General features: G+C 43.0%; 1 protein-coding gene across 1 annotated transcript; it reads right to left on the reverse strand.

Annotated features, from left to right (window-relative positions):
* Positions 1-609: 609 nt before the first annotated feature.
* LOC139931558 (angiomotin-like 2a) lies at positions 610-9490 on the reverse strand. The gene is made up of 11 exons (XM_071925091.2): positions 9325-9490; positions 7867-8685; positions 7008-7176; positions 5323-5467; positions 5100-5189; positions 4090-4385; positions 3726-3901; positions 3393-3494; positions 2976-3175; positions 2578-2709; positions 610-1975 (listed from the first exon to the last, which is right to left on the reverse strand). Exons 2-11 carry the CDS (start codon positions 8601-8603, stop codon positions 1890-1892), a joined length of 2133 nt encoding a protein of 710 aa, XP_071781192.1. The 5' UTR covers positions 8604-8685; positions 9325-9490; the 3' UTR covers positions 610-1889.
* Positions 9491-25758: the final 16268 nt, after the last annotated feature.

Consider the following 25758-nt stretch of genomic DNA (forward strand, 5'->3'; position numbering starts at 1 on the left):
GTGTGTGAGTGTGAGAGAGAGAGATCCATACAGAAACAGATGCCACATAACAGAGCTCACCATTCTATTCCCATCTCCATCTCAACCTCAAAATAGCACGTAAACACCTCTGTAAGTCTGGGTGTAAGCTGAATCGGAGGCAATAGAGAAGGCAATTAGGAATGCAATGCATGTTAGCAAAGGTGTATTGCAGCACACAGGAATTTCAGATGGCATTAGCCGTTAATCTGGGAGAAACCTGTCTTTGTCACGTATATGGTTACGTGTCCCTTTGAGAATGCTATCTATGTCAAGCATGCTCTTCATGGCGAGGAGAGAACAAGAGAGCAGGCCACCCGAGAAAGCTGAACCCAAAAGAATGCGGCTCTGGTATTCATTAACGAAGAGCACTCCGCTCTGTGGAGGGATGTGAGAAGAGGAATGGAGAGATAGGGTGACAGTGAGAGGGCGGGTTGGGAAGGAAACAGGAAGAGAACATGCATAACATTTACCAGCATAGTTCTTCTGAATTTTTAATACCAGCAAATGAATTGCATTAGACAGAAGATGTTTTTTGCACTTTTTGCCACTTGCAAATTTCCATTTTACTGAAACAGTCAGGGAGACAGATTCTTATATATTAGAATATTTTATTGCTTTATGAAATGTTGCATGAATTCAATTTTAAAAACCTTCATATTGTTAGAAGTTCACAGAAATGTCTGTTTGAAGTCAACACTTGGTTGGTTGGTATACAGCTTGACATGACCGTGATTGTCTGCACATAACTTATAACGAACATACATAAATTCTTTGGCATCCTGCACAAAGCACTATCATATCTAAAATAATACAAACATCTGTATAAAATATATAATAATAATAATAATAATAATAATAATAATATAATAATTAACCTGTTTGTTAGTTCAAAGCTCACAGTAAACAAAAACCAAAACGGTGTAGTTTTCAACTTTTATCCCCATGGTGACCAGACCAGCAGATACACCACATCAGGAAACACACTCGCACACGCACACATGCAAACATACTTTGAGAAGGAAAATATGATCAGAAAAACAGATGATGAAATCAACACCATGATGCAACACCCTCCCAAATTGAAAAACGACACGAGGTCTGTGTCAAACAGTTTGGCAAAAAACATACTGTCTTTTGTATATATTGCATTTCACTCTTCACATATTTCTAAGCCTTTATAGAGCCAGCTACTGGGGCTTAGGGAATATGAGCAGTGAGACCATTTAAATCAACAGTGTTTCGTGTTTTAGGAGTTTAAATTATTGAGCAAAGAGATGTCTTCCAAACAGACAAGCTCCATGTGACGAGAATGAGGTTACTCAGTTAACGCCACATTTTTGGAGGGGAGTGGAGGGGAATGCAGGTCAGGAGTCCACAAAGATAACCTTGTCTTGAATATTTATCTAGAAGAGCTTGAGGCTTTAGTTAATATTTGGGGAATGTGGAAACCAGATTAGATAAATATGAAGCTTCTTAATTCCTTGGATTGGGAAAGAAGGAAAGGGGGATAATAAATGAGAAAAAGCAGCAATTATATAAATATTTTGGCATACACTCTATGAGAACATGTTGCCCTATTACAATCCACAATACTGTCCAAGTACCTCAAAAGATTCACATTTTCTCTCCCAGTCAGACAGCCTGCCTGCAGCTGCCCAGCCTGGGGAGAGAGACCGAGTCAGAGCGCAGCTCTGTCTCTAAAATGTGAAAACAGTCCTTTTTTCACACATTGCCCTCTCTCTCTGCAACATTTCTGCCTCATGCATTTTCCATTCTCTAATCAGTGACATCAACTTGCACTCCAAAGCCTCTCAGACGCTTTACTCTTCATTCTTTTCTTTCTCATCCAGAGTCCATCTCTCAGTTCTTTAAATGAAGATTTCCACTGCCTCAGACTCCAAGTCATCCAGCCCTCTGAAGGGATTTAATAGCAACTTCATAGGCGCTGCCTTGTCTGGAAAAAAAAAAAAAGAATGAATAATTAAATGAATGTTTTATGGGTAAACAGTGGAAAACTGTCCTAGATACAGCAGATACAGCAAGACTGTCAATGACTAAAGGTTAATAGAGATTTTCCACACTGGAACAAACCATTCTGGTAAATGTGCTCAGTCAATAGATCCACATAATTTCCTAACCATGCACATTCCACAAGGCCCACATTGTGAACCATGACCTGGACAGCTGGTATCTGATTGGCTGGTTAAGCCACAGCATGGTTAATCAATGCGTACCAGAATCCATCCATGCAGTGGAGGTTCAAAACTGCTTTCATGTGCATGGGAAAGTGTACTTATATATGTGTGTGTGTGTGTGTGTGTGTTTTTGTGTAGCTGTGTGTGAGCTTGTGCAGGAATGTTTATGCGTGCATGGCTCAAAATATGTGTATGTAACTGTATGTGTGCAAATCTTTTAGCACTCATGTATTGTACTGACAGCAGTATTGGATTATTGGCTCTCTTAAACACACACACACACACACACACACACACACACACACACACACACACACACACACACACACACACACTCATGCATATTTGATAGACTACTCACCACTGTTGAGCTTAGTTCCACTGGCAGGCTCCTTGGCCTTGGTTCCCTCCTCCTGCCGGTTTAGTGTTCCAGGTTCGGACTGGGCAGAGAACCGACGGGTTGGCACAGTCTGGTCATCTGAAAGACTCTTACCTAGAGGACAACGTTACAAAAATGTCAGTATCTGTTAACAGTGCTTTCATCTAAATCACTCTCTTCCTGCTTTTCACTACCAATGTATTATCAAAGAGAAACAATGCTCTACTTGCTGATACTTAGATGATGATAAGGAAGTGTGTTTATATGGAATGTGCATTGTGCGTATGAGTGTGCTATGTTAGAAATACAGTAATTTGGTACTTTGCCTCATTATTAGCCCCCCATACTGACTAAAAACAAAGCAGCAATAAGTTCCTCACCTCTGCTCTTGGTGGTGCAGTTGGCAGTGCTGATGGAGGGGGTGGAGGAGGCCGGTCGCAGAGGCGGCCCTGTGCTCTTCTTCAGGAGGTTTGTGTGGGGGCACTGCCCCTCCTTCCTCCCTTGGTCCTGGTGCAGCCGCTGGTGGAGGATCTTGATCACAGCATCCTTCTCCAAGATCTGAGCATAGAGAGCACGGATCCTAATACAGAACACAACAGAGATAAACGTTAGGAAACAGTAATAGCTTTTTTCTTCCAGAAATGACAAAATGACATGACCTAAATTGGCTTGACTGAGTTTTAGTGAAATAGGTTACATTGATTTTAAGTAATCCTGTAATACCGTAGTCATTAATTATTAAATAATTCATCAAATTCATAATTGACAAATAATAGAGTTCCAATATAGCTATGCACCTGTTCTCCATCTCTTGATTTCTGAAGTCAGCAACTGGCAGATCCTCATTGAAGCTGTTGTTGGAGGAGTGGCAGGGTGAGTGGTTAATGATGGTGGTGTCTCTGTAAAAGGCAACAGATTGCATAAGGATTTAGCACACAGAATAAGTTGCCCAATAAGCACCTGTCAAACTGCAATTCCGGTCTCTACAGCCCTCTAATTAGTAGTAAACACACTTGCAATTGAAAAATTAAAATTAGCTGGAAATGTGTATACATAGAACGACTATCCTGTCCATGTCAATTTAAGAAAATATAGAGTGATTCTGTAAGTTAGCCCCTGGTGAATCTTACCTCTGTGCGGCGGCAGTGGCAGCCACCTCCATGGCAAACTGCCTCATGGTGCTCTCCTCCAGGTACTTCTGCTCCCAGCGCACCATGTCGGCCTCGAGGGCCAGGATGCGCTCCTCGCGCTCACGCAGACGCTCGTGGAGGGAGCTGACCGTCACTCCTGGTGGCTGGGACTGCCTCTGTTGATGGAGGGAGAGAGGAGCGGTTAGGTGACGATAAATACCGAAACCCGGGAGATGTCGTAAAGGGATAGGTTGATATGGGAGATAAAAGTGGAGATCAAGTGGAGAACTGTTGATATATTGTAGTTCATGTGGTCTAGGATAAGAGCAATTCATTTTGTCATAGGTTTTCTGTGCCAACCCACCTGCTGGGCCCTCAGACTCCTCAGCTCCTGCTGTAGACGCGTCCTCAGCCTCATCTCCAGGCTCTCCCTCTTCTCGCAGGTGGCCTGTAGCTGAGCCAGGGCGCTCTGGAGCCGCTCCACCTTCTCCACATAGGCCCTCTTCCTCCTCAGCTCCTCCTCGAGCTGACGGCCGCGACCGCGAGCCGCGTCCAAGGCCTCCTCCAGCTGCTCCGCCCTGAGGCCCTGCTCCTCCGCTGTGGCCCGCAGCCGCTGCAGCTCCCGCTCCACACGCTCCCGCTCAAAGTTCTGCTCCTCATCTGAAGCAAAGAAGAAGGAAGGAAAAGGGAAAGGGGGCAAGGTTTAGTGAATGTTTAACGCATGTGGATTATATGATTATAGGAAAGGATGTGATCTCAGTGATAGTTTTGGTCCACAGGTGGAGTGAGATGTAGTCATTTCAGCCGCATGAAGCCCTTGCTAAAATGGGAAAATGTCTATCCACCATTTCTCTCTCCTGAGTCTAACCCCACTAATAAGTCCCAGGATTCCTATATCATGGCCAATGTTCTTCATTTACCGAAGCACTCATGGAATGCCGAAAGGAGGAGGAAGGAGGAAGGGGGGGGGAAAGCCGCCCTATCCCTTTGACCCACATAGCCCAGGACATTCCTCAGCAAGGCCATACAAACACCTCCACTCCACTCTGGTCCAGGTTCTTAAATAGACAATATAAATCAAACCAACAACAGGTGGGGGGAGCCTCATCTCAATCACTTCCACTGCTGTTGTGTGATTTAAAGCCAGTTAGTTTCCTTCCTCCTTCCCGCGCAAGGAGGTGGATTGAATTCCCCATTATTAAGCCCGCTTACCAAATAAGCAGAGGTTGCGCAAGTGAAATTCCTGCATGCAGGATGTGCTTAGCTACAAAAAGGGCCCCATGCTATGCTACAATCCAATCCAGTGATGAATGCTGATCATAAAGGAGGAGGTAACAGAGGAATCTAACCAGACAGAATGACATACATACGTACTTTGTTCAAGGAGTTTAGCCATGATGTGCTGGTTGTGGTCGGCAGCCTCCACTTCTTTTGCGACGTGTGTTCTTGCATTTTCCAGGTTTTCTGTAATGCAATAAAGTTCCCAAGTTAGAATGATTTGTGAACCGTACAGACTTTGGGTCAGCACACAAACAGAAAATATGGCTGACTACTTCTATCTGGTATCTGAGGGTCTCGTTGTGGCAGTAGTCCGTACCTCTCAGGTCTCTGTTGAAGTCCTGCAGCCTCCTGATCTCCGCCACCAGCCTCCTCCTCAGCGTCTGCTCCAGGTTCTCTCTCTTACTGCTGCCCTGCATCAGTGTCTCGTAGGCCTCAGAAATTCGCTGGATCTCCTGCTCCAACTGGAAGGGAAGGAAATGGAAGAAAAGGAGAGGAGATTGGGAAAGATTGGAGCAGGGAGAGAGAGAAGGGGGGGAGGAGGAGAATTTTTGGTTAACCCACTTCACATGCCAGAGAGGAGATGGAATGTTGATTCATGTTGTTACAGTACATAGATATACATATGGGCACATATATAACTGTGTGTGTATAGTATAAACAGTACGCGCTGTGTGTGTCTATAATCCTGAGAAGGAATTTAAGCCCGCACCACTCCCTGTGAGACTGATTTATATCTACATTCCTGAGGGCCAATAGCCCTAGTTCCAGGTGTGAGCACACAAGCGTGCACCCAGGAACGCGCACGTACACAACACGCCACCAAGCATGATGCCGCATACACACAAAGACGCACATACACAGAGGTCCGGGAAGGTTGCCAGTGCGGGGAAGGTGTGCATGCCTGTGCCTGGGTTGTGGAAACGACTAAGAGACGCCCACCATTACAGCAGTCACACAGGCATGTTTACTCAGGGCTGCGGCCCGACGGAGAAAACTTTCCAACCCTGGCAATTATCATTCTTTAAGGCTGAGACAAGGCAAGGGCCGTGTGACGTAACTCCAGTGGAGAGCAGTGGATTTTACATAGATTGGTTCAGTGGTGTCAAATCTCTCCAAGGTTGTTTCCACCATGTTGAACGAGAAAATCTACTCTTTACTGCAGGCCCGCTGACTGAAAAGTTAAATTGGGGAATTCAGCCAAATGAAAAGCCAAAGAATTGGAGTTGCATGTTAAATGAGAAAAGAGAGGAGGGTGAAAGTGCAGTTAAGTACAAAAGGGACCTTTCACTTTTTACATAGCAGCCTGCCACCTGCCATGGATACCCCCCCTTCTCTCTCTCTCTCTCTCTCATCAGCTGTGTAGAGGTCACAACCTAATCGACTGCTGTCTGACAAGCCCTAGATTAGGCTGAAAATCTATGGCCTCGCTGGAACTAATGCACACACACTTGTGCATACACAGACACACACACAAACACACGCACACACACCCCCTGCTCTCCTCTAGGTCAGCTACACAATGAAGGGAGTGTGAACACAGTAGCTGCCTGTGGCCTCTGTTTGTGATTCTGTGGTATGGAAGGTAGCAGCTGCTGATCTCATCTGTCCAGTCCAGATGAGGGAGTGTGCCTGAAGCTGGATGTCTGAGAGACAACTGTTAGCTGGGGTTGTGTTTCGTAGACAGGTGGCTGAGAATATGCTGCTAGGCTGTTCAGCGAGTAAATAACTTAAGGGCATTTCCCTTCGTTTGACAACAGGACAGCCAATGTGATCCAACTGTAATTTTCACAATTTTTAAGCTGCTGTCAGTAACATTTGTTTCTGGACTCGAGAACTGCCTGTGACCTTATTAAAACGGATCATAGATGTGTACGCTTTAGTTCAAATACTCATCAAGCTGGATCTTGGGGTGCAAACAGTGGGTACTGAATTTAGTTTTGCTCTTCCTTCTGCAATAGTTTCATTGCAATATCAAATACACAGAGCCTGTTTGCCCCCTACCTTCTGGATGCGGCTGGTCTTCTCCCTGTGTGCCTCTAGCTCCTGCCTCAGCCTCTCATTCTCCATCAGCAGCAGCTCCATCTGGCTGGGCTCCTCCAGGCCAGCAGGGGGCATGTTGGTGAATGTGCTGTAACAGGATTCTTCAGCTGGCTGGCCAGACTGGGCATATCTGGGAAAGAGACATTATTGAGTAAGAATTGTTGTGATATTAATTATGTATCTGAATTTTATCTCAAAGGCCATCTTAGCTGACTCAAAAAGTCTGGGGGAGGGAGCAAAGGCAGATATTACCAATTGTAATTGTCTATATTGGTAATAAGGCTTCCTCAGCTGGCTATACATGGATTGAACGAGTGTGAGAAAGGACTATATTTGACCAAGGCATCTGAACATGAACACACCTATCCTCTATTCTTGTCTATCAGCAAGTAGACAAGCTGACTCCAGTGGCTGTAAAGAATGTAAAATCCTATATGAGGAACATACTTTCATAAAAGCATCCAAAGTATTGCAAGCAACTGGAACTATCCTGTTGCAGTATGCAAAGCATTACAAACACTATGCAGATCAGTTCCGCCTACAGGGCCGGACTTGTTCTCCGTTAGTGAATGTGAACTCGTATGCATGCTAGTGTGTGATTCACAGTGTTAACTATGTGTTTACGCATGTGACACACAATGACACACTCCTGGACGTTGATTACAAGGAAGACGCCCACAGAAAAACTGCAACACAGAATGTGATGTAATGTCTCCAATCTTAATGGTGGGTCAGAGAAGGGAAAACAGTTCAAATATAAACATGAATATAAACACACATACACACACAGTCACACATATGGCCTTGTACTCCAATGTACCTGTGCTGCTGTGCCTGCAGTGGCTCCTGAAGCTGGTGAGGGATAAATCCTTGGCCCTGGATGGGGGCTGAGTACTCAGGTGGCGGGCTGCGTTTGTCCTGGCTCAGCCCGGCGCTCTGCAGGCCTTGTGGGGTGTAGTAGGCCAGCTCAGGGAAGCTGTGAGACGAGCTCTTGATGGCCTCCGCTTTTGCTTCTGCATCGCTCCTCTCCAGAGACATCTGCATGAGGCGCTCGCTCAGTGACCGCGCATGGCCGCGCTTCACCTCCATCAGATCAGCCTCCTCATGGAAGTCCCCCTCATGCAGGAGGGTTCCCTCATGGAGCTGCTTCATGGGGCCTGTGGCCACCTGCGCAGTAGGGACCCAGTGAGAGGCCAGGTACTGAGAGTGCGCCTTGGCCTGCTCGTAGGTTGGCAGCTCCTCTCCGTGCAGCTGGTAGAGCTGGTAGCTGCTTTCTGAGTGCTGGTAGTCTCCCTGGTGTTCCTGGCCCTGCGGCTCCTGCCTGGCCGACAGCTGAGGGAACTGAGGGTCCTCCTGGGTGAGGCTCTCCAGAGAGGAGCGGGGGCTTCTGGCCGCGTCTCCTCCACTGCTGGGCCCGCTGTTGCTTCCACTGCCTCCGCGCAGGGCCTGCTGCTGGATGGCCAATAAGGTGCGGGCATCTGTGGGGTTTCCATAGCGAAGATGCTCCTGGATGAGCCGGTGCAGGACCGTGCCAGACGGCTCTTCAGTGGACGTCATTTTGGGCTGTGGACGTTGTTATTCTCTCTGTTGAACAGTTGAGCTGTTTCAGTTGTAAAGTATTGGAGAATCAGCAGTGAACCTGGAAGATAACAAAGTGAATTAATTGAGAATTGATGAATTGATACATGAGATGGTGTCAGAATTCGAGATGACAGTGATACACATTTATGAGATCATTGATAGTTGACTGCATTGTTATACTATGAAGACTACACTAAGAATTATTTCACAAACAGAAGAAAAAGGCAAATGGGCCTTGGTATTGACATAAACACTTAGCACAGAGATTATAATATGATTCAAATGTATTTTCTTCATGAGAAAATATTTCTATTAATCTCGTCATATAAACGGGGGAATGTTTTGGTTCGAACAAGTCTTTAAATCAAAATAGTGCAGCCTAGTCTGCTTTACCAACAGCGACAATAAAGAGTTGCGGAGAGATTTCCTACTACAGCCAAATAATGTGCGTGCGCCAAAAATTCCAATCTCACGGGGGAGCAAAAGCGCACAGAAATCCGCATAGTAAAATAACTTTATCTTTGGTCATATGGCACAATTACCCCATTTACAATGCTGTAAATAAGTTGTGATGTTTTGATAACAACATTCACAAGCACAAGTCCTAAACAGATCACAAAGTTACAATGTACAATATTCATGTTTGGGGCTCGTTTTCCTATTGTGGCAAAGGGGGGGAAAAGGACGCTCATCTTACCAGCTCACGCTCTCATCATAGCGAAACGTTTTTCTTCAAACTCGAAAATAAGTTCAGAGTAATCCACTATTTCCACAAGTTTCTCGATTCAAATGTTTCTCATCCTGCCCCCCTGACGAGCGGCTGCGGTCCTTGCTTGCTCTGAAATGGTTGTCGAGAGAGCAGGCGGCGATAATAAGTAACCGAGGAGGGACTGAGGTCGGAATGCCAGGAATGTAAAACGCGAGGTCCCTCGGGGATCAAAAGCGTAAAACCACACGGGAGGGGGAGGGGGGAAAGCTGCAGTGCTCTTTATCATTACCAATGAGGAGTTAAAATGAAGTTTAGGTTAGGGCATTTATTCCCCAAAAGGCTTGAGGGGGGGTATTTGGTCATAGAAACAAGGAATGATGTTTATTCTTTTTGCTTATGTTCAGAGATCAGACCAGCCAACTTACTCTCCTCCTTGGAGACACTTGTAGAAACGCCAGAAAATTATTTGTTTTCTGATAGAGCTGCATGGTAGAGATTTTTCCTTCAAGAGAAAAGTTCTCTGACTCTTTCCACTGGCTATCAGTAGTAGCATATTGGTGCTTTTTCCCAATTTTTTTTTTTTTTTTTTTTTGCTGTTTCTGTGGCTCTGAAGGATCCCTAAAATATTTCTAAACACAAGTTCTCTTTTTTTGTGCTTCTTGTGTGTGTATGTGTGTGTGTGTGTGTGTCTGTGCAAGAGAGAGAGAGAGAGACAGAGAGACCCTGATAACTAAACACCTGACCTTTGCACTCCTCATTTTTGGCTGTCTGTAATTTTGGTGGTCTGGGAATTCAAGCTTATTCTACATTAGCGCTCATTGGAAGTCACTCTGGATAATGTCCAAAAAAAAAAAAGTAAGACCATGTCTGTGCAAGTGTGTTCAGGCTATGCATTCTTTTGCACCCGTGAGTGTGTGTGTGTGTGAGTGTGTGTGTGTGTGCCAGTGTGATGTGCGGCAGCTGTCTCCTGGAATCCGACGCCTGTGTCTTCCCCATTACCAGGAACATAGTGGCTCTTTGTACCCAACACACTACATGATGCAGAACAGTGACTGGAGAATGCCAGACTCGATCCACTCCCCCTGCTGATTTTCGGGTTCAAATCATAAATATGCACAGGGGTTGACTTCCTGCTGGGACGAGGTTACACACATAGACGGATGGATGGATGGATGGATGGATGGATGGATGGATGGATGGATCCAGAGATGAATGGCCAGCCAAGAATATAGTTCGCCCCACTTCCCTTCACAATAGATAAGTTGATTGATTTGATTTTCGTTAGACATTTCAGTTTCTTTCTGCATCTTCTGCAGCTGACTCACGGCTCATAAACCCATCGCAGACTACAACACAAGAAGCTATTTACAGGATTGGAACATCCATTTTGGTTGGGTTTCCATGAAGAGATAAACTTCCCCCAGAGGCAGAAAGAAAATCTTTATGACAGGCTTTATTTTTGTCTTGAAAACCCAAAGGCAAGTCAGAGCTATTTATTACCTGTTTGGACCTAAGAGCTATATGGAGGACTTTAGACGGGGAATCTGACTTGTAGTCTGGGCCCTTTAAATAGCAAAGATGTTAGTCATTATAACCTAATGGTGTCGGTGGAATGTAGGGATAGAGAGAGACAGTGAGAGAGAGAGAGAGAGAGAGAGAGAGAGACAGACACTATCCATGAAGATTGCCTTTACATAATCCACATTTCCATTCCAAAGGCCCAAAGTTAAAAAACAAATACAAACTCTAAATGAATAGATGAAAAGATGGATGCAAACAAAACACAGCTAGCCGCTGCAATTGATTGTTGTATGTGGTCATTGGCCTCAGGCCAACTATCTCATTAGACCAAAAAATCTATAGGCCTAGAATGAATTGGTATTGAATTGCCAGTGGTATGCGTCCCCAATCATCTCCCTCTCTTTCACCCTCTTTAATCAAACACACACACACATTCCCATCATGTTTCACATGTCGTTGTTTAACAGACTGTTCTTAAAAACATCCAGACACTACGGCTCTGCAGGCGGCATTCTCATAGAGACGACTGATAAGCAAAGTGGAACATGTTTGTATTTCCCCTTCAGGTCTACTGTGAAGCACCACTGTCCCACCTAAAAAGTCTAGCCATGTCATTTAGCACCACCTCACTACTTCCTCTACTCCCTCGTTTTCTGTGTGTGTGTGTGTGTGTGTGTGTGTGTGTGTGGCCCTTGCCCTAGTCTCTGTTGGTGGACAACGCCTCTGGTCATTTGCCCTCCATTGTACAACACTTCCTGTGAACTTCCGAAGGAATGCGAGGCTGACCCTTTGAAAATTATGGACACTTTCAACAAGTCATTACAGGAGTTGGACATCCAAAATGGCTTGCCACAAAAATTCCTGAGTGTCTGTATGGAGACAGTGGAACCTCGAGCTGGACAAAAGTTATATTCCATGAGTTATTCCGTGTTTATGTGGGGGAAGAGTGGCAGTCGGGATATTTGAGGACAGTACAATGTTTTGTTGTTATACACAGCAAAATCATATTGCTTTTGAGGTTTTGGTGAGAGTGGTCACCAAAACAGTGAGAGTAGTCAAACTACCAGTTACACAATTGGAAACAGTCTGACTCTAAATTTGCTCTATGCCATCTTAGCCATGTGTTAAGGTCAGGATAAAAATGTCTTTGTCGAAGGCTTTTTCAAAATGAGGGAGTCTGGAACTGTATGGGAGGAAAATCTCTCTCTCTCTCTCTCTCTCTCTCTCTCTCTCTCTCTCTCTCTCTCCCTCCCTCCCACCCTCCCCCCTCCTCTCTCTCTCTCTCCCTCCCTCTCTCTCTCTCTCTCTCTCTCTCTCTCTCTGTGTGTGTGTGTGTGTGTGTGTGTGTTAAAGGAGGGACAAGACACAAAGTAATATTTTGGTTAATAAATTCAATCTGGGCCTAAACTAGTAAACACTGGAATTTCAGTATATGCTAATACTTTAGCACATTGTATGTCTACTGGATGGTATTACTGTAATTTGAATACGCTTAAAAGTGAAGAAATCAATCTTCTTGCAATCTTCTTTTTTCCAGTTGGTAGCCTATGCCTTTACGGCTCCCAGAAATTAGTTGGAGAAGAGCTTGGGAGAGGTGATTTCCATCATCTAAGAATCAAAGGTCTAGAGATGATAGTATAGTGTCATTTGAGTGGCATTAGATGGGATGGAAGGTGAGGACTGAGATATAGGCGAGTAGAAACTTTAGATTTATCAGGACAGTTGCACACATCAACTAACATTACTAGGTTGACATTAGATGGGCTGGATACTGAGAGAAGTATAGCTACATCATTGTTAATGTGTGATTAGTTTAGACTTATCTGAATAGGAGATGGACTGCAGCTACTGTAAATTCATTCATTCATTCTAGGCAATCCTGACAAGTTGAAGCTATGGCCTGTTGCTCTGAACATGGCCCTAACAAAAATCATCAGTAACCCTTTAAATTATAGGCCATTAATTACACTGTAACTGGAAATAAGTAAAATAGATGTAATAACTACTTCTAGCATTAGAATGACTAATTGCTGAGTAATATACAAGTAAGAAAAGGTGCTTTTACCAGTAATTGTATTTGATAAATGGAACTACACTTTTGACAACTTAAAAAGGTGCTGGAGGCGAAGGATAAACTAGTTCAAAAAGGAAGAAAGCTTCTGCACACTAACTCCACTGATTTATCTTCCAGAGGTGAGGGACGTTCATTACAGCAAGTGACGACACCTGTGCAGAAACAATCTGTTTTTCTCATTAGGTTTTCATTTGTTTACAGAGTAGAAAACATACAATAATACATTACGTATTTTAGAAAAGACATGCCAATACTGACAATGTATAATATTCACATGTGTATAGCTGGATCAACCAACCACAGAGCCCCTGGGCACACACATCCTGCTGGCCGCCCCCTGCCCTGAGTGCACACCCACCCCAAACTTCATTTGACCCCGTCCAGCATAATCTTACTCATCACTCATAATGTTACTCAACAATGTTACTCAAACACAAAACCAGACAGAGCAAGTTACAAGAGTGTACTATAACTCACTGCATTGTAAAAAAATATAGCCTAAAGAGTTGTTCTATTGACCAGCAATTTAACCAGATATATTATAGTCCAACAATAACAAAAAACAAAATGAGTGCATGGCAGACGGCACTGCCTTAGGAATTAACAGAATTAACAATCACTGACTGATCAAATCAGGAACAATGTCAACAACCAAATATGTGACTCAATATCATTCAATCAAGTGGTACTCAAGCCAAGAAGTCAACACGCAAACAACAAATGATCAGCTAGGTGTAGACAGATATAATTATTATTATGATATACCGACAGCATTGTAGCCTGCAAAAACATGAATGTAATGTTATCTAATCTTAGGCAACTGGCTTCTTTCTGGACTCCCTGCTGGCAAAATCATCCACAACATCACTGAAGTCCAGCTCCCAGACCAGATCTGACTCTATGGCCGTAAGTAAAGCCACTGCTGCCCCATTGTGGTCCTCAGCTTGCTTTTAATCCTTGCCATCTGCTAAAAGGACCGCTCTCCTTTGCAGTTGGTGACTGGGCTCGGAATCTTTCGGCTGCCCCTTGTGGTTTGGGGATGATAATATCCCTATTATATTTTGATAGGGACCATTTTAGGATTACTATAGTTCTTAAGCGGAATGTCAACAGAAGCTCATGAACAAGTTTATTTCAGAGGAGCATATTTTCTACATGATGACTAATATACTCAAACACCATGAGATACCATAAGACATATCTTGTGAGATGCTACCATCCCATCGATGGATCCCAACAGGAGGAACCAGTAACAATGTGACTGTAAGTGTCAAGTGTCACTTAAGTTAATTTAACTTAGCGTATGTCAATTATTTCTGTTCATGGTGGAAAATCTATTAAAACATTCAATCTCTGTACAAAACGTCACATCTCCAGAACTCGGTGTTCACCATTTTGATGGGTCGCCCAAGTCTATATTACAATAGTTCAAGAGCACTTGAAGGCAGCATTGTTAAAGCGACCTTGTCTTCTGCAGTGCTTTCCGTTTCTGGTGTAGGCGTGAAACATCACTCACCTGTTTACACTCACCTGTAAAAGCGTTTAATAAAAGTGTGAGTCGCTGACTTCCCTTGAGAGTTGTGGCTTAATCCACAACCCCAGCCGTTGTCGGTTTGCCAAATGATCAGACACCATGTTGTCAGGTTAAACGTTGGGATTGTGTAGCCGGACGACATGCCGCGGCGCTCTGGCTGCCCTGGGTGTAACATTACTCCAAGGACTGATTTTGCTGATACATTAGCCTAAATTGACAAGACACCATACATTGCTGTTTAAATCTACATGCCATGAAGATAATGGCCCAAAACATTTTTAATCTTTGAGTTGGGAATGAAAATGGTTGAATTTGTATGAACCTGAGTAGCGCCATTGATCTGCAGACAGTTTGGATGTGTCACTTGACACATCCAAACTCAGAGTGCAGACTTGCATGGAGTCCACAAACATCCCCTGTGTCTCTTTCTCTGTGGATGTGCAGGGAAAAAAATGTGAACTTGAAAGCAGGGCAAATAAACCTGCTGCCAGGACAGGTTGTCCTAGCCCCATTAAATGCTGGTTACATTATGTAATGAAACATCAGCAAATGTTGCGAGTCAGTGTGAGACCTACATTTAAAAAGGACTTTACTAATGGACTCTGCTGAGATGTTTAAGTGAGTTGTGGGAAAATATATGTGTTGCTAAATTAACTCTCAGGCCTATTTATTTCATTTTCTCAGAATGAAGAAGAAAACAAAAGAACGTACGTGGAGAGAGTGCTGAAAATCTCTGTCAACCTCAAGTGTTTCGCTCATGATGTCAAGCTTCAACAGTAACTTTGCAGAATAATTTGTATCACTTTTCCAATTTTACAAAGTATACAGTATATTTGCATTATTTTCCAAGTGAACTTTGCATTTAATGTTAGTTATTTGGATGTTTAAAACAGGTTCCACTCTCATGGCACATATGTAAATTTATAATAATGGATATCTTTGTGCTGTGTCATGAACAAGGCCTTTACCCTAACCTGATTTCCCTCCTTACCAGAGTCTTTTCTGCTGCAGTTGTTTCAAGCTCTGTTTCAGCTCTGCAAGAACTATGATACAGGATGAGAGGGTTGTTGTTTTTCTGTCATTCAAGAGTGCCATTTGTGTAACCACATCAAGACATGCTGAAGCCATCTATTCTCTGGGCCCAGTGGAGACAAGCTGCTTAACAGACATGTAATAAACACATTTCTTTTTCAATTATTTTGCTCTAGAATGGTTTAAAGCTGGGTTATTATGTCTCTTCTACGTTGGCAATGAAGTTAATCTGTCGTCAAACAAGGAGGGCCTGACTTCACATGCTGACACTGAAGATGACCTATCTTCAAGCAAGGAGCAGCTGAGTTCCATGGAGCTGAATCCACCTGAAGAAGAAGGAGGAGGAGGAAGTGAATGATTTGTCTGCAGAAGAGGAGCAACAGAGTTCAGATGATGAATAGAATCCATTGGGGGAAGAGGAAGATATTTCACTGGATTCAGACTCTCGTGAAGGTTTTGAAGCTGTTGATCAGACCAAAGAGATTGAAGAAGGTCTTGCTGAGAAAGAGAGGCTTGTTGAGTGGTGCACTGATTGTGGGGCAGAGCCAGTAGTCACCTGCACCAGAAAGCAGTGTAAGAAGATGTTTTCCTGTGGGGTGTGTGTCATTGAAGGAGAAAAAACTGGTGAATTTGACCAATTCTACATTGATTGATTCAGTGCACTGGCTGGTTTTCAAGAGCGTATTGAAAATGAACATCGTCCCAGATCTAAACAACTGCTGTGTTCAGAATATGGCCTATCTTTTCCCCACAAGATAGATCATACATGTGTGCACAAGCTGAGGAATACTGTTTGATAAGATTGTGGCAAGCGTTGCTCAACTCAAATTGGCATCAAGATACACCAAAGTCACCACAGTGTGGGCCTTATTTATTCATGCAAGTTCTGTCTCAAACCATTCAAGGACCAGGCAAACAAACTTGAGAAAAGCCATCCAGAAGAGAAGTGCCATTATGCGTGTTCTGAGTGTCTAAAAAATTAGATGAGATAACTAAAATAATTTAATTGAATTTGTGGAATCATGAAAACCTGAATATCTGCTTCGTTATTTCAAGTTGCCACCACCTGGTTAGACACATGTTGATCCACACAGGAGTGAAGCAGTTTGTGTATGAGGTGTGCCAGCACTCTTTTGTCCAGGCAAACCATCTTTAAGTCCTCCATGCATCTTCACAAAAGGAAAGACCTTTCCAATGCCATCACTGCGGTAAAAGGTTCAAGCCAGAGTAATGATCACCCAACAGAGGAAAAGGAAAAGAAGTAGGGAAACACGATGAGGACCACTGGGAAACAAAAAAAGAAACAACTGGACAGTGACACAGGCGTGGTGACCACCATTGGCTTCAGTAAGGAGATGAGGAAGAGACAAGAGGAAAACCAAGCATCTGAGGCATTTGAACCAGACAAATTCAAGTAACTCAGGTGCAGAGTGATAAATATCCAGCAAGCTCTAAAAAGCAGGAGGGAGGGCGCAGGGTCCTAAATATGGAGGACAGTTATGATGAACTTCAGCTCTCTTAAGAAATGTCCCGCTGAAAAAATCACTTAAAGTGAATGTAGGAAAAAAAAATAGGTGACATGACATGACATGATTTTGTTTTGCTCAGAAAATCATGGCTGTTATAGTTGACATAAGTGATTATAATACATCAACCAAGATCTTCCTTGTTGTTGCCCAAAGACGATTGATTTAATGGTTCAACAAGTACATCACTGTATTAAATATACTTTATGATTCACCTTTTTTAAAGGCTCTCTCTCTCTCTCACTCTCTCTCTCTCTCTCTCTCTCTCTCTCTCTCTCTCTCTCTCTCTCTCTCTCTCTCTCTCCCCCCTGTGTTTCTTTTTGTTCCCCCGATGAATGCTAAGCGCTGTAAATTACTTTGGACATGGGGATCATCTGGATCTGGACCGAGTGGAGAGACTAGAGTCGGACTTAAAGGGATTGGACAGGATGGATGCTCCAGTGTTGGATTGTGTGGGAAAGAATGAGATAGAATAGAACACAAGGTCATCTGATATGGTAGGATTGGTAAGGAATGCAACTGGATAGGGTTGGAAGGAGTGGGATAGATTCCTCTCCTTGACTCTCACATCCATGGACGGCTTCCTCATTCACACAATACACAATAGACAAGGATAAGGTGCAATACACTCAAGTGGTATCCTGTTCTCAGCTTCAAGCTTCCCATGTATTCATATTTCCTGACAACTTGGATTGTGTTATAGGCAAATTAAAGTGATTCCGGGGTTGGTTTTCAGATGAAATCAGGTAGAGGCTAGCAGACGAGCATTATCTAAGCGCACCTAATTTCTCTTTAATAACTGTTAAGATAAATGGTATGGGGAACTATTGATTGGTATCTTGGTTTTATAGTGAAGTGTTGCGAAGTTTTCTGCCTGTTGCAGCTCGTCTAGCTGCATTCGAGGGAATTTCCAGAGAAGTTCATAGCAGACAGACATCAAACACGTGAGTCATGAGAGCAAAATCTTTTAAGTGTGTGACGACAGAACAGATGTGTAGGTGCGTTCATATGTGTTTTGAGTATAGCTAATGCAGGATTTACCCTGTTGAGTCCAATATAGACTCAAGAAAACTTTGGAACCCGGTTGAAAGGAGATGAGAGCAATCACTTCCATTCTGTGTTAAGGATGATTGGTGGTGGCAACCTGAAGTTAATTCAGGAGCTGAATATTGAAATTAAACCACTGAAAACATCTCGCAGTCACAGCAGATGTCTCCAATATTCATTATAACAACTTAGTTATCATATAATCAAATTACATTTTAATATCCATTTTGAATCAATTCAATTGACCCAATTCTGATTTCCAGGTCTGTTTTCAAAGAGACCGTATGCGCCCAACCCTCTCTGCGGAACTGGAAAATCCACATTTTTCTCCTCAGTCATGATATCTGAGATTGTCTTCTTGTGTATTGTAATATGCTGGGTGCAGGTCTGTGGCGGTGAATAAAGTATTTAGGCCCTACATGTCAAAGTAAACAGTATTTGAAAGTGAAAGGAGGAGTTGAATACAGTATGCAAGTGAAAATGTTTGTTCTGACTGGAAGCATTTTAAAATGTTTTGCGTAAAGGGCTGTAAAGTAATTTATTACTTTTATCGAGTCTATCGTCGACCAAGGAATTACAACTTTGGCACACCTTACAGTGGCCTGTAACTGACACAAATAAAGTCACATTACCACAATAGAAACGAGGAAGCTTATTAGAGTAAGCTATCTAATTAGAGCAGAGATCCAACAGAAATATTTAATTAAGAGGTAGCATTGCATGATGCATGATAATACCGCTTTGTCATTTGTTTTTTTTGGCTTGAGAACGAAATGTGTTGCAATGCCTGTCACTTGTAGCACTGTCCTCCATTGCTGAGCAGTTGAAAATGTGAAAGGTGGGAGGCGTTGCTCCAAAAAAAGAGAGAGACTGGAAAGTGAGTTTTGAAAACCAGAGATCTCAGCACCTGGGAAAGTAATAGTTGAGTCCTTGGTATTGATCAACAACTCAATCAAACCCCCTGCAGTTATATTATGGTCATTTTGTGCTATTTTTGGGCAGTGGAAATCTTACCTATTGCTTGCTTTATTCCTTTAGCACATAAGAATTCATAATGATGTCACCATGGCAACTTCACTGTTTCTTTTTGTCTCAAAACACTCAGAATATTTGGCATCTGCTCTCAGACTCATTACTCACACACCGCTGAGGGCAAATAGTTGAGAGTCACTGTAATGATGTTCCCGTTTCCATTTTCTTCCCACCCCCGTTTCTCATACCGCTCTTCTTGATTTCCCTCTGACTTAACTCAAACATAACACGTGTGGCTTGTCTCATCTGTATTTCTGACACTTGAAACAAAGGAATCTTGATAGGTCAAGTGTGAAGATGCACTTTGAAAGGCGTAGGTCAGCTTAGAGACAAGGAAAACAAGTCGTAAAGTTGTGCAACAAAAGCTATCAGCCATAGAATACTAGTAGCCAAGGGTTCTTTCCTTTTGCAGTGTGACTTTTCATATCAGTTTCTAGCGGGTCGTACATCATGTAATGCACCAAGATGCAGTCTGAGCTAATGGCCCACATTTATCCAGCTTCTCAGAATAGAAAAGCTGTTCTAGGATCACAGACGAGATCCCCTTGGAATCTCAGACATCCAGATCTTGAGGGCGAAACTGAAACAAAATCAGCGCCCCTACTCCGAGGCCCTTTATAAATACCGGCCCAAGCTGCCCTTTTGAGGTGTGAAAACATTTGCAGCCGTCTGCCCCGGAGACAACATGCCTACCGCAGACGAATGACACAGCAACAAGCCACGACACCCTGTCCTAAAACAGCCCTCCACCCCGGCAGTCCACCGCCAGCCTGGGAGGTCACCCGAATGCCAGTCATTCATTCGGGCCCCGGCATGTGTGCCCCCAGCAAATAGCTGTGCTCCTCTGCTGCTGAGCCGGCACATAGCATGTGATCTGATGGCTGGCTTTGGCCAGCGGCGTGATGGAAAGAGAGAGAGAGGGCTCTGTGTCTGCATGAGTTCAGCAGCTCTGAAAACCTAGCAGGGGCTTTCCGTGGTCCAAAAGCAATGAGGGGAATGTGGGATGGGGTGAGGGGTGGGGGGGGGGGTGGGGGGGGGGGGGGGGGGGGGGTGTATAAGGGTTCAGTGAGGGGTAGACAGAGGGGGTGAGCAGGTAGGTGGTGGAGGTACTAGGCTGAACAGGGAGGAGGTGATGGGACGATGGAAACTGCATAGAGGTTAATGCAAATCTTCAATTGTAAATGGAGGAAAAATGTAATTTGGTGTTATATTTTGCAGTATTGGTATAGATTTATGGCCTATAATGTAAATGTACTCTACATATCAGGTTAGAATTACAAGGTAAGGCAGGTAGAAGTGATGAGGGTGTTTACATTCACTCCTCTAGTAGAAATATTGGTCTATTTAACTTATTCAGGAGATGACTGTAGGTGTATATCATGCTGCCACAACTTGATAATATGAATGCTCACCTTGGATTATGGCACAAGGGATAGTAACATCATATCCTGTGTATTGATAACTGACACCTTCAACGCTAACAGATAACAATCTCGTCAAATAGTCAACTCCCTCCACCAGGGCCTGTTTTTCTGCTTGGCTTGCGGTAGCCTACTGTGCAAATCAAACAATTTCTAAAAGTGTTATCTGGAAAAACCCATTATCTGACAGATGACTTCCAGCTCTGGTGTTACTACCAGTAACTGATGATTCAGCTGTGAGATATGTTAATGGTTGCAACTCAAGGCCTGGACGTGTCTGCTGACACACAAAGGCTGTATTGTGTTGACTAAAAGACGAGCATTGTCTTATTTTACACAGACAGTCTATTTTTAAGGCTGTGGGGGGAATAAGCCAGGGGGAAAATGTCTATTCTGAGATGAATAGAATTCAAATGACCAATAATACCAACTGGGAGAATTTGAATTGCTTTTAAGTTAGAGAAATGAAAAGTCATATTATGCATTAACCCAGATAGATGAAGTGGGCCAGCTGTGTCTACATTATGTAGTTAATGCTCTCAGAAAACAGGCAGAATGAGTAATGTGGTATTTGATGTTGATTGAATTCTCTTACATCTTTCTCCCTTATCTCCTTGTTTATCGTTTCTATCACTGATCCTCCATGACTTGACATTATAATTTGAGCAAAGAGATATTCTTTCACCCAAATTACTAACTAAGCACAACTGAGCCGAGCTTTGTTCTGCTGTGGGACATATGTCAAGAAGCATCATTACCCACTTATCCAGATAACTGTGAAAAAGAATTATATGGAACTCTTGATGTTTTGAATAATCTGTCAAATTGTATTAGTTCTAATGAATGTAAACCAAATAATATTGTTACTTATGAACACTTAAGAAGTTATTTTATGATAAACTTTAGAGTTATTTGGCTGAGTGATCCAGCTTCTTGAAACACATGGCCTCAGTTACATCAATTACTCACTTGATGTAACTGAGGCTACAGTTGCTGGAGCTGGGAACAAGTCCATCACATGAAAAGAAATGATCTTGGCCATTGCCCAGTTTTCCAAATACATCATGGCACAAAGGTCAGCTTCTTGCTAATATAACCTTAGTATTAGCCTACAAAATGTTAGCTGGAAGCCCGGCTCTGCAGTTTGGCTCATTCTGATGCAGAGAGATGTGAAAGCCCCAGTCTGTAATTACAGTATGGGGATGTACAGTATGTTGAAACATTCGTCCCGGTTCTGTCTTTGAGGAAGTTATGATGCACTGAAGTGAACACATTTTTTTCATCGTCAGAGTGACTGGCTGAGCCTTTGATTCAAGGAGTTTTGCATAGAATAGTATTTTAGGATTTAAAGGCTTCGTTTATGTTGCTAACGTTTGTAAAGTCTAACAGGCTTAATTTTCCATGTTCAACTCAAACTCCTGAAGAATCTATGTGAAATTTATATGACCAAATGAGTTGCAGATTTGAGTATGAAAAAAGAGGGAAAAACCATGAGTTAAAAGTACCATAAAGAACTGCATTCTGGATTTATTGGCTATGCTATACCTGCATTACCACTGCCCAGTTCCAAGGAGAGCGGAGGAATGCTCAACATCTGCTAGCCTTCATTTCCCCTCATATAATTCTCACTCGGGACAGGGCAGTGATCACAGGCGATGCTGTTAGCGCTGGTGTCCCAAAGGAAGAATGCAAACACCCGAGAAGCGCTTCCAAGAATCCCCAGTTGAGGACCTTTCTGGAATGTCCTAACGAGCCTTCTCCGCTGTGTTTACAGTTCCAGACCGATGGCAACCCTGCAATCTGCCTGGCAGCGTATCATTATCTGGCCTCCTCGGGGGACAGCGAGAGAGAGAGAGAGAGAGAGAGAGAGAGAGAGAGAGAGTTGGAGTTGGAGTAGTTTTCTTCTTCTTAACTAGAGGTTTGGATGTTTGTCCTCAGATCTGACCATATAAACCCTTTAAAAAAAAAAGAGAAGAGACGACCACAGGCAGTGTCTTCATGACAGTTTAATAAATTGCCAAATGCAGCAAACCGCTGCATATTGGGGAGACGTCTAGACAAATAGTTAGATGCAGGGGAGTTGCTGTCTTGTCAAATTAATCTTGTTGTGTTGTGGTTACTCAGTGGTGTGGCATCCTGACCACATGGTTAAGAAGAGATTGATTCATTGTAAGGCTGAGCAACGTGAGCATTGTTTTGTAAAGACTTCAGCCCTGTGATATATTACATACTAAGCATCACACGAGCCAGGAAAGAACAGTGGACTTGACATTTTACTAAAAGTGGAAACTTCAAGTCAGGATGGAGAAGAGAGTGAAAGGTTCTTGGCAAAAGGGGGAAAAGCATGTGACGCAGCTGTGTTGGTGGTGGTGGTGGTAGTGTGTGCGTGTGTGTGTGTGTGTGTGTGTGTGTGTTGGCAGTGTGCTCGCCCCCAGCCAACAGTATGTTCTGATCCACTTCATTGAGATCAGAAACACAAATAAGGACCTGATTGACTTCAGACCACTCTTACGTAACACTGGAATTTTGGAACTGGACCGTTCCACTGTATCAAAAGTTGTGGAGAAAATAGAAGTTAAATCATTTAAATTGGTATGGTATTCTCTTCTCAAATGTGATGTTATGTCTGTATTGATGCATATGATGTATTATTGTATCAGATATATAGTGAAAGGAGGCTGGACGGACACTCAACTGATTTTAGCAAGTGAATTACTACTCTAACCTACAAGTCTTCGATCATAATCCATTGGAAAAAGCAAATAAAATTGTAGTTACTACAACGCTGAACAGGATTTCCAAAATTTACAGTATCTCAGGACCATAAAATCACATTTGTACTATTATAAGCAGTCAGTGGCACAAAGAAGAAAGACCTTAGGCTCTGAAACCTCACACCAGAGCTAAGACAATGCAACCCCCCCCCCCTCCAGTTTCCTGCCCATAACAATGGCTTAAAGAGAGAGAGAGAGTGGGTCCTGACTGGAAGTAGTGCAGTCTTCACCCCCTCAGATACCCGCAGACCAATGGTGGCCCGGCAGGAACACCCGCTGGAAAGCTGCCCGCAAATATTATGCTCATCTGAAGTGCCAAAAGCTGTGAAAAGAGGATGCCCAAACCGTGGGAATTTCACTTATCATACTTTTCCAAAGAATTCCACGTCTGTGACCAATAACATCGTAACAGGAAGAGTATGTGTGTGTGTGTGTGTGTGTGTGTGTGTGTGTGTGTGTGTGTGTGTGTGTGTGTGTGTTCAAGGAATGTTGCCTTGAGACTTCATAATGAATGACACAGAACATTGAGTGTATATGTGTGTGTGCCTCACTGCTATTTGCTTTTTTTTTTTATCTCGCTCACTCACCTCCCAAACATGGGACTCTCATCTGAGAAACGTCTCAGTCTTCCAAAATAAACTCTAGATTATTTCTAAGCCTGATAACACGGTGTGAAATATACAAAGTCAGAGATTTGGAGGAAGCACACTGAGCGTCACACACACACACACACACACACACACACATATATTGTCCTCTTGGATGTACAGCATATTTATTTTCTCCAATAAATCAGTGAACACATATGCATTTTGTGCATTATAGTCTTTAGAGCAGCACCAGCCAAAGCAGCACCCACAGCCCAAACATGGCCTTACACAACATATTAATAATAATTGTGATAATTTCTATGACATTTCTAGTTTCTCACATCAGACAGGTGATGAGCCAGGATCAAAACTACAACATTGTAAATACATTGCACCACACCTATAGCCCACTGAACCACCCATACATATCTTATACAATATTTTTCACTCTCAGGGCACCAGGGCCTCTAAACCTAACCAACTAATATACCCTAAACTGCTTACTTTTAATACTGAAATACTGAGCAAATCAAGTTTCAAGTTTAATTTTCCATTTACATAAAAATGCAAGGGAATTCTTGATCACAAGCCTCACATCATTCAGACAAAAAACACATAAGAGACAAGGTAAAAAAAAGGACAAAGACGCATAAGAAACAAAATAAAAGCATGATAAAACATAAAACATATGCAGCAGTACATGCATTGTCGGCAAAGTGTGATAGTTGCTGGAGTTAGTAAAGTGCAGTAGCGCTACTTATTTAAAAACCAAGGGTAAAAACTGTTTATAAGCCTATTTGCCAGATCACTTGTGGCTTTATAGATAAATGTATTGATAAAGTGACTGTATTATATTGTGAAGCACAGTGCTCATAAGACCAGGGAGAGGCAGCAAGGCAACAGAGAGAGAGAGAGAGAGTTTGAGTAAGAAGAGAGATGTGCCAGGCCTGGTTTTGTATAAACACCACCTACATTAAGCACATTTTCTTCACGCTGTTGGTATCAAATATTTGTTTTGGAAATAGAGTGGCAGTGACCCTTTGAGCCAATGAGAAGGCTAGGTAATTCAGACTAACTTCTCTACATACACAAACATTCTCTTGTAGAGGGAAACACATCCTGTTATCATATGGTGATGGTTACTGGAGAATTATGCTTCACAAATGTTCAGTGAAATATGGACGACAGCGTTTCACTACATCAGCATCAGATGAGTGCCGCCTAGTGGTAAGAAGCTGTTTTCTTTTCTTTTTTTTTTTGCCTTTTTCAGAAGAGAGTGAGCTCTTGGAATGTTTTATCCATTTTTCATGTGGTGTCTTGTTGTTACGGTACTAGGAAATAGAAGAAAGCTGTGTGATAGCATAGCATGAGTCAGGATCCAAACCCACACACAGTAAAGGCAATGATATATAGGCAAGTTTTTTTGATGCAACAGCCATATTACCTTCAGATGGAATGGGGGTTGGTGAATGAGAAAAATCATCCAGGCTGATATAGGGGAAGGAATACGCATGGAAATATATAGTTTTGGTCATAAATTGTAACAGGCTATCAAGTGTAGTGGTGTGCACACACATTGCCATTTACTGCCAGCTGTGATGCTAATTTAGCCCTAAAATTATTTATGGAACAAGATATTCTTTGTTTTGTTTTTTGTTCTGTTTTTCTAGTTTCAAGAAGGATTCCAAGAAAACTGTTGCCTCTCTGTTGTTAGGGATGAAGCATAAGCCTGCAAGGAAAGAGCGAGCCCTCAAATATGCAGCCTGTTTCATGTACCATTAAGAAAGTGGGCTCATAAATAAACACAGAGACGCACACATGCAGATACACACACTGCAAGCAGCATGTTTCTCATCCACTGTTTTGGGCCT

Source organism: Centroberyx gerrardi, chromosome 13, assembly GCF_048128805.1.
Source record: "Centroberyx gerrardi isolate f3 chromosome 13, fCenGer3.hap1.cur.20231027, whole genome shotgun sequence".
In the NCBI taxonomy this organism is placed as follows: domain Eukaryota; kingdom Metazoa; phylum Chordata; class Actinopteri; order Beryciformes; family Berycidae; genus Centroberyx; species Centroberyx gerrardi.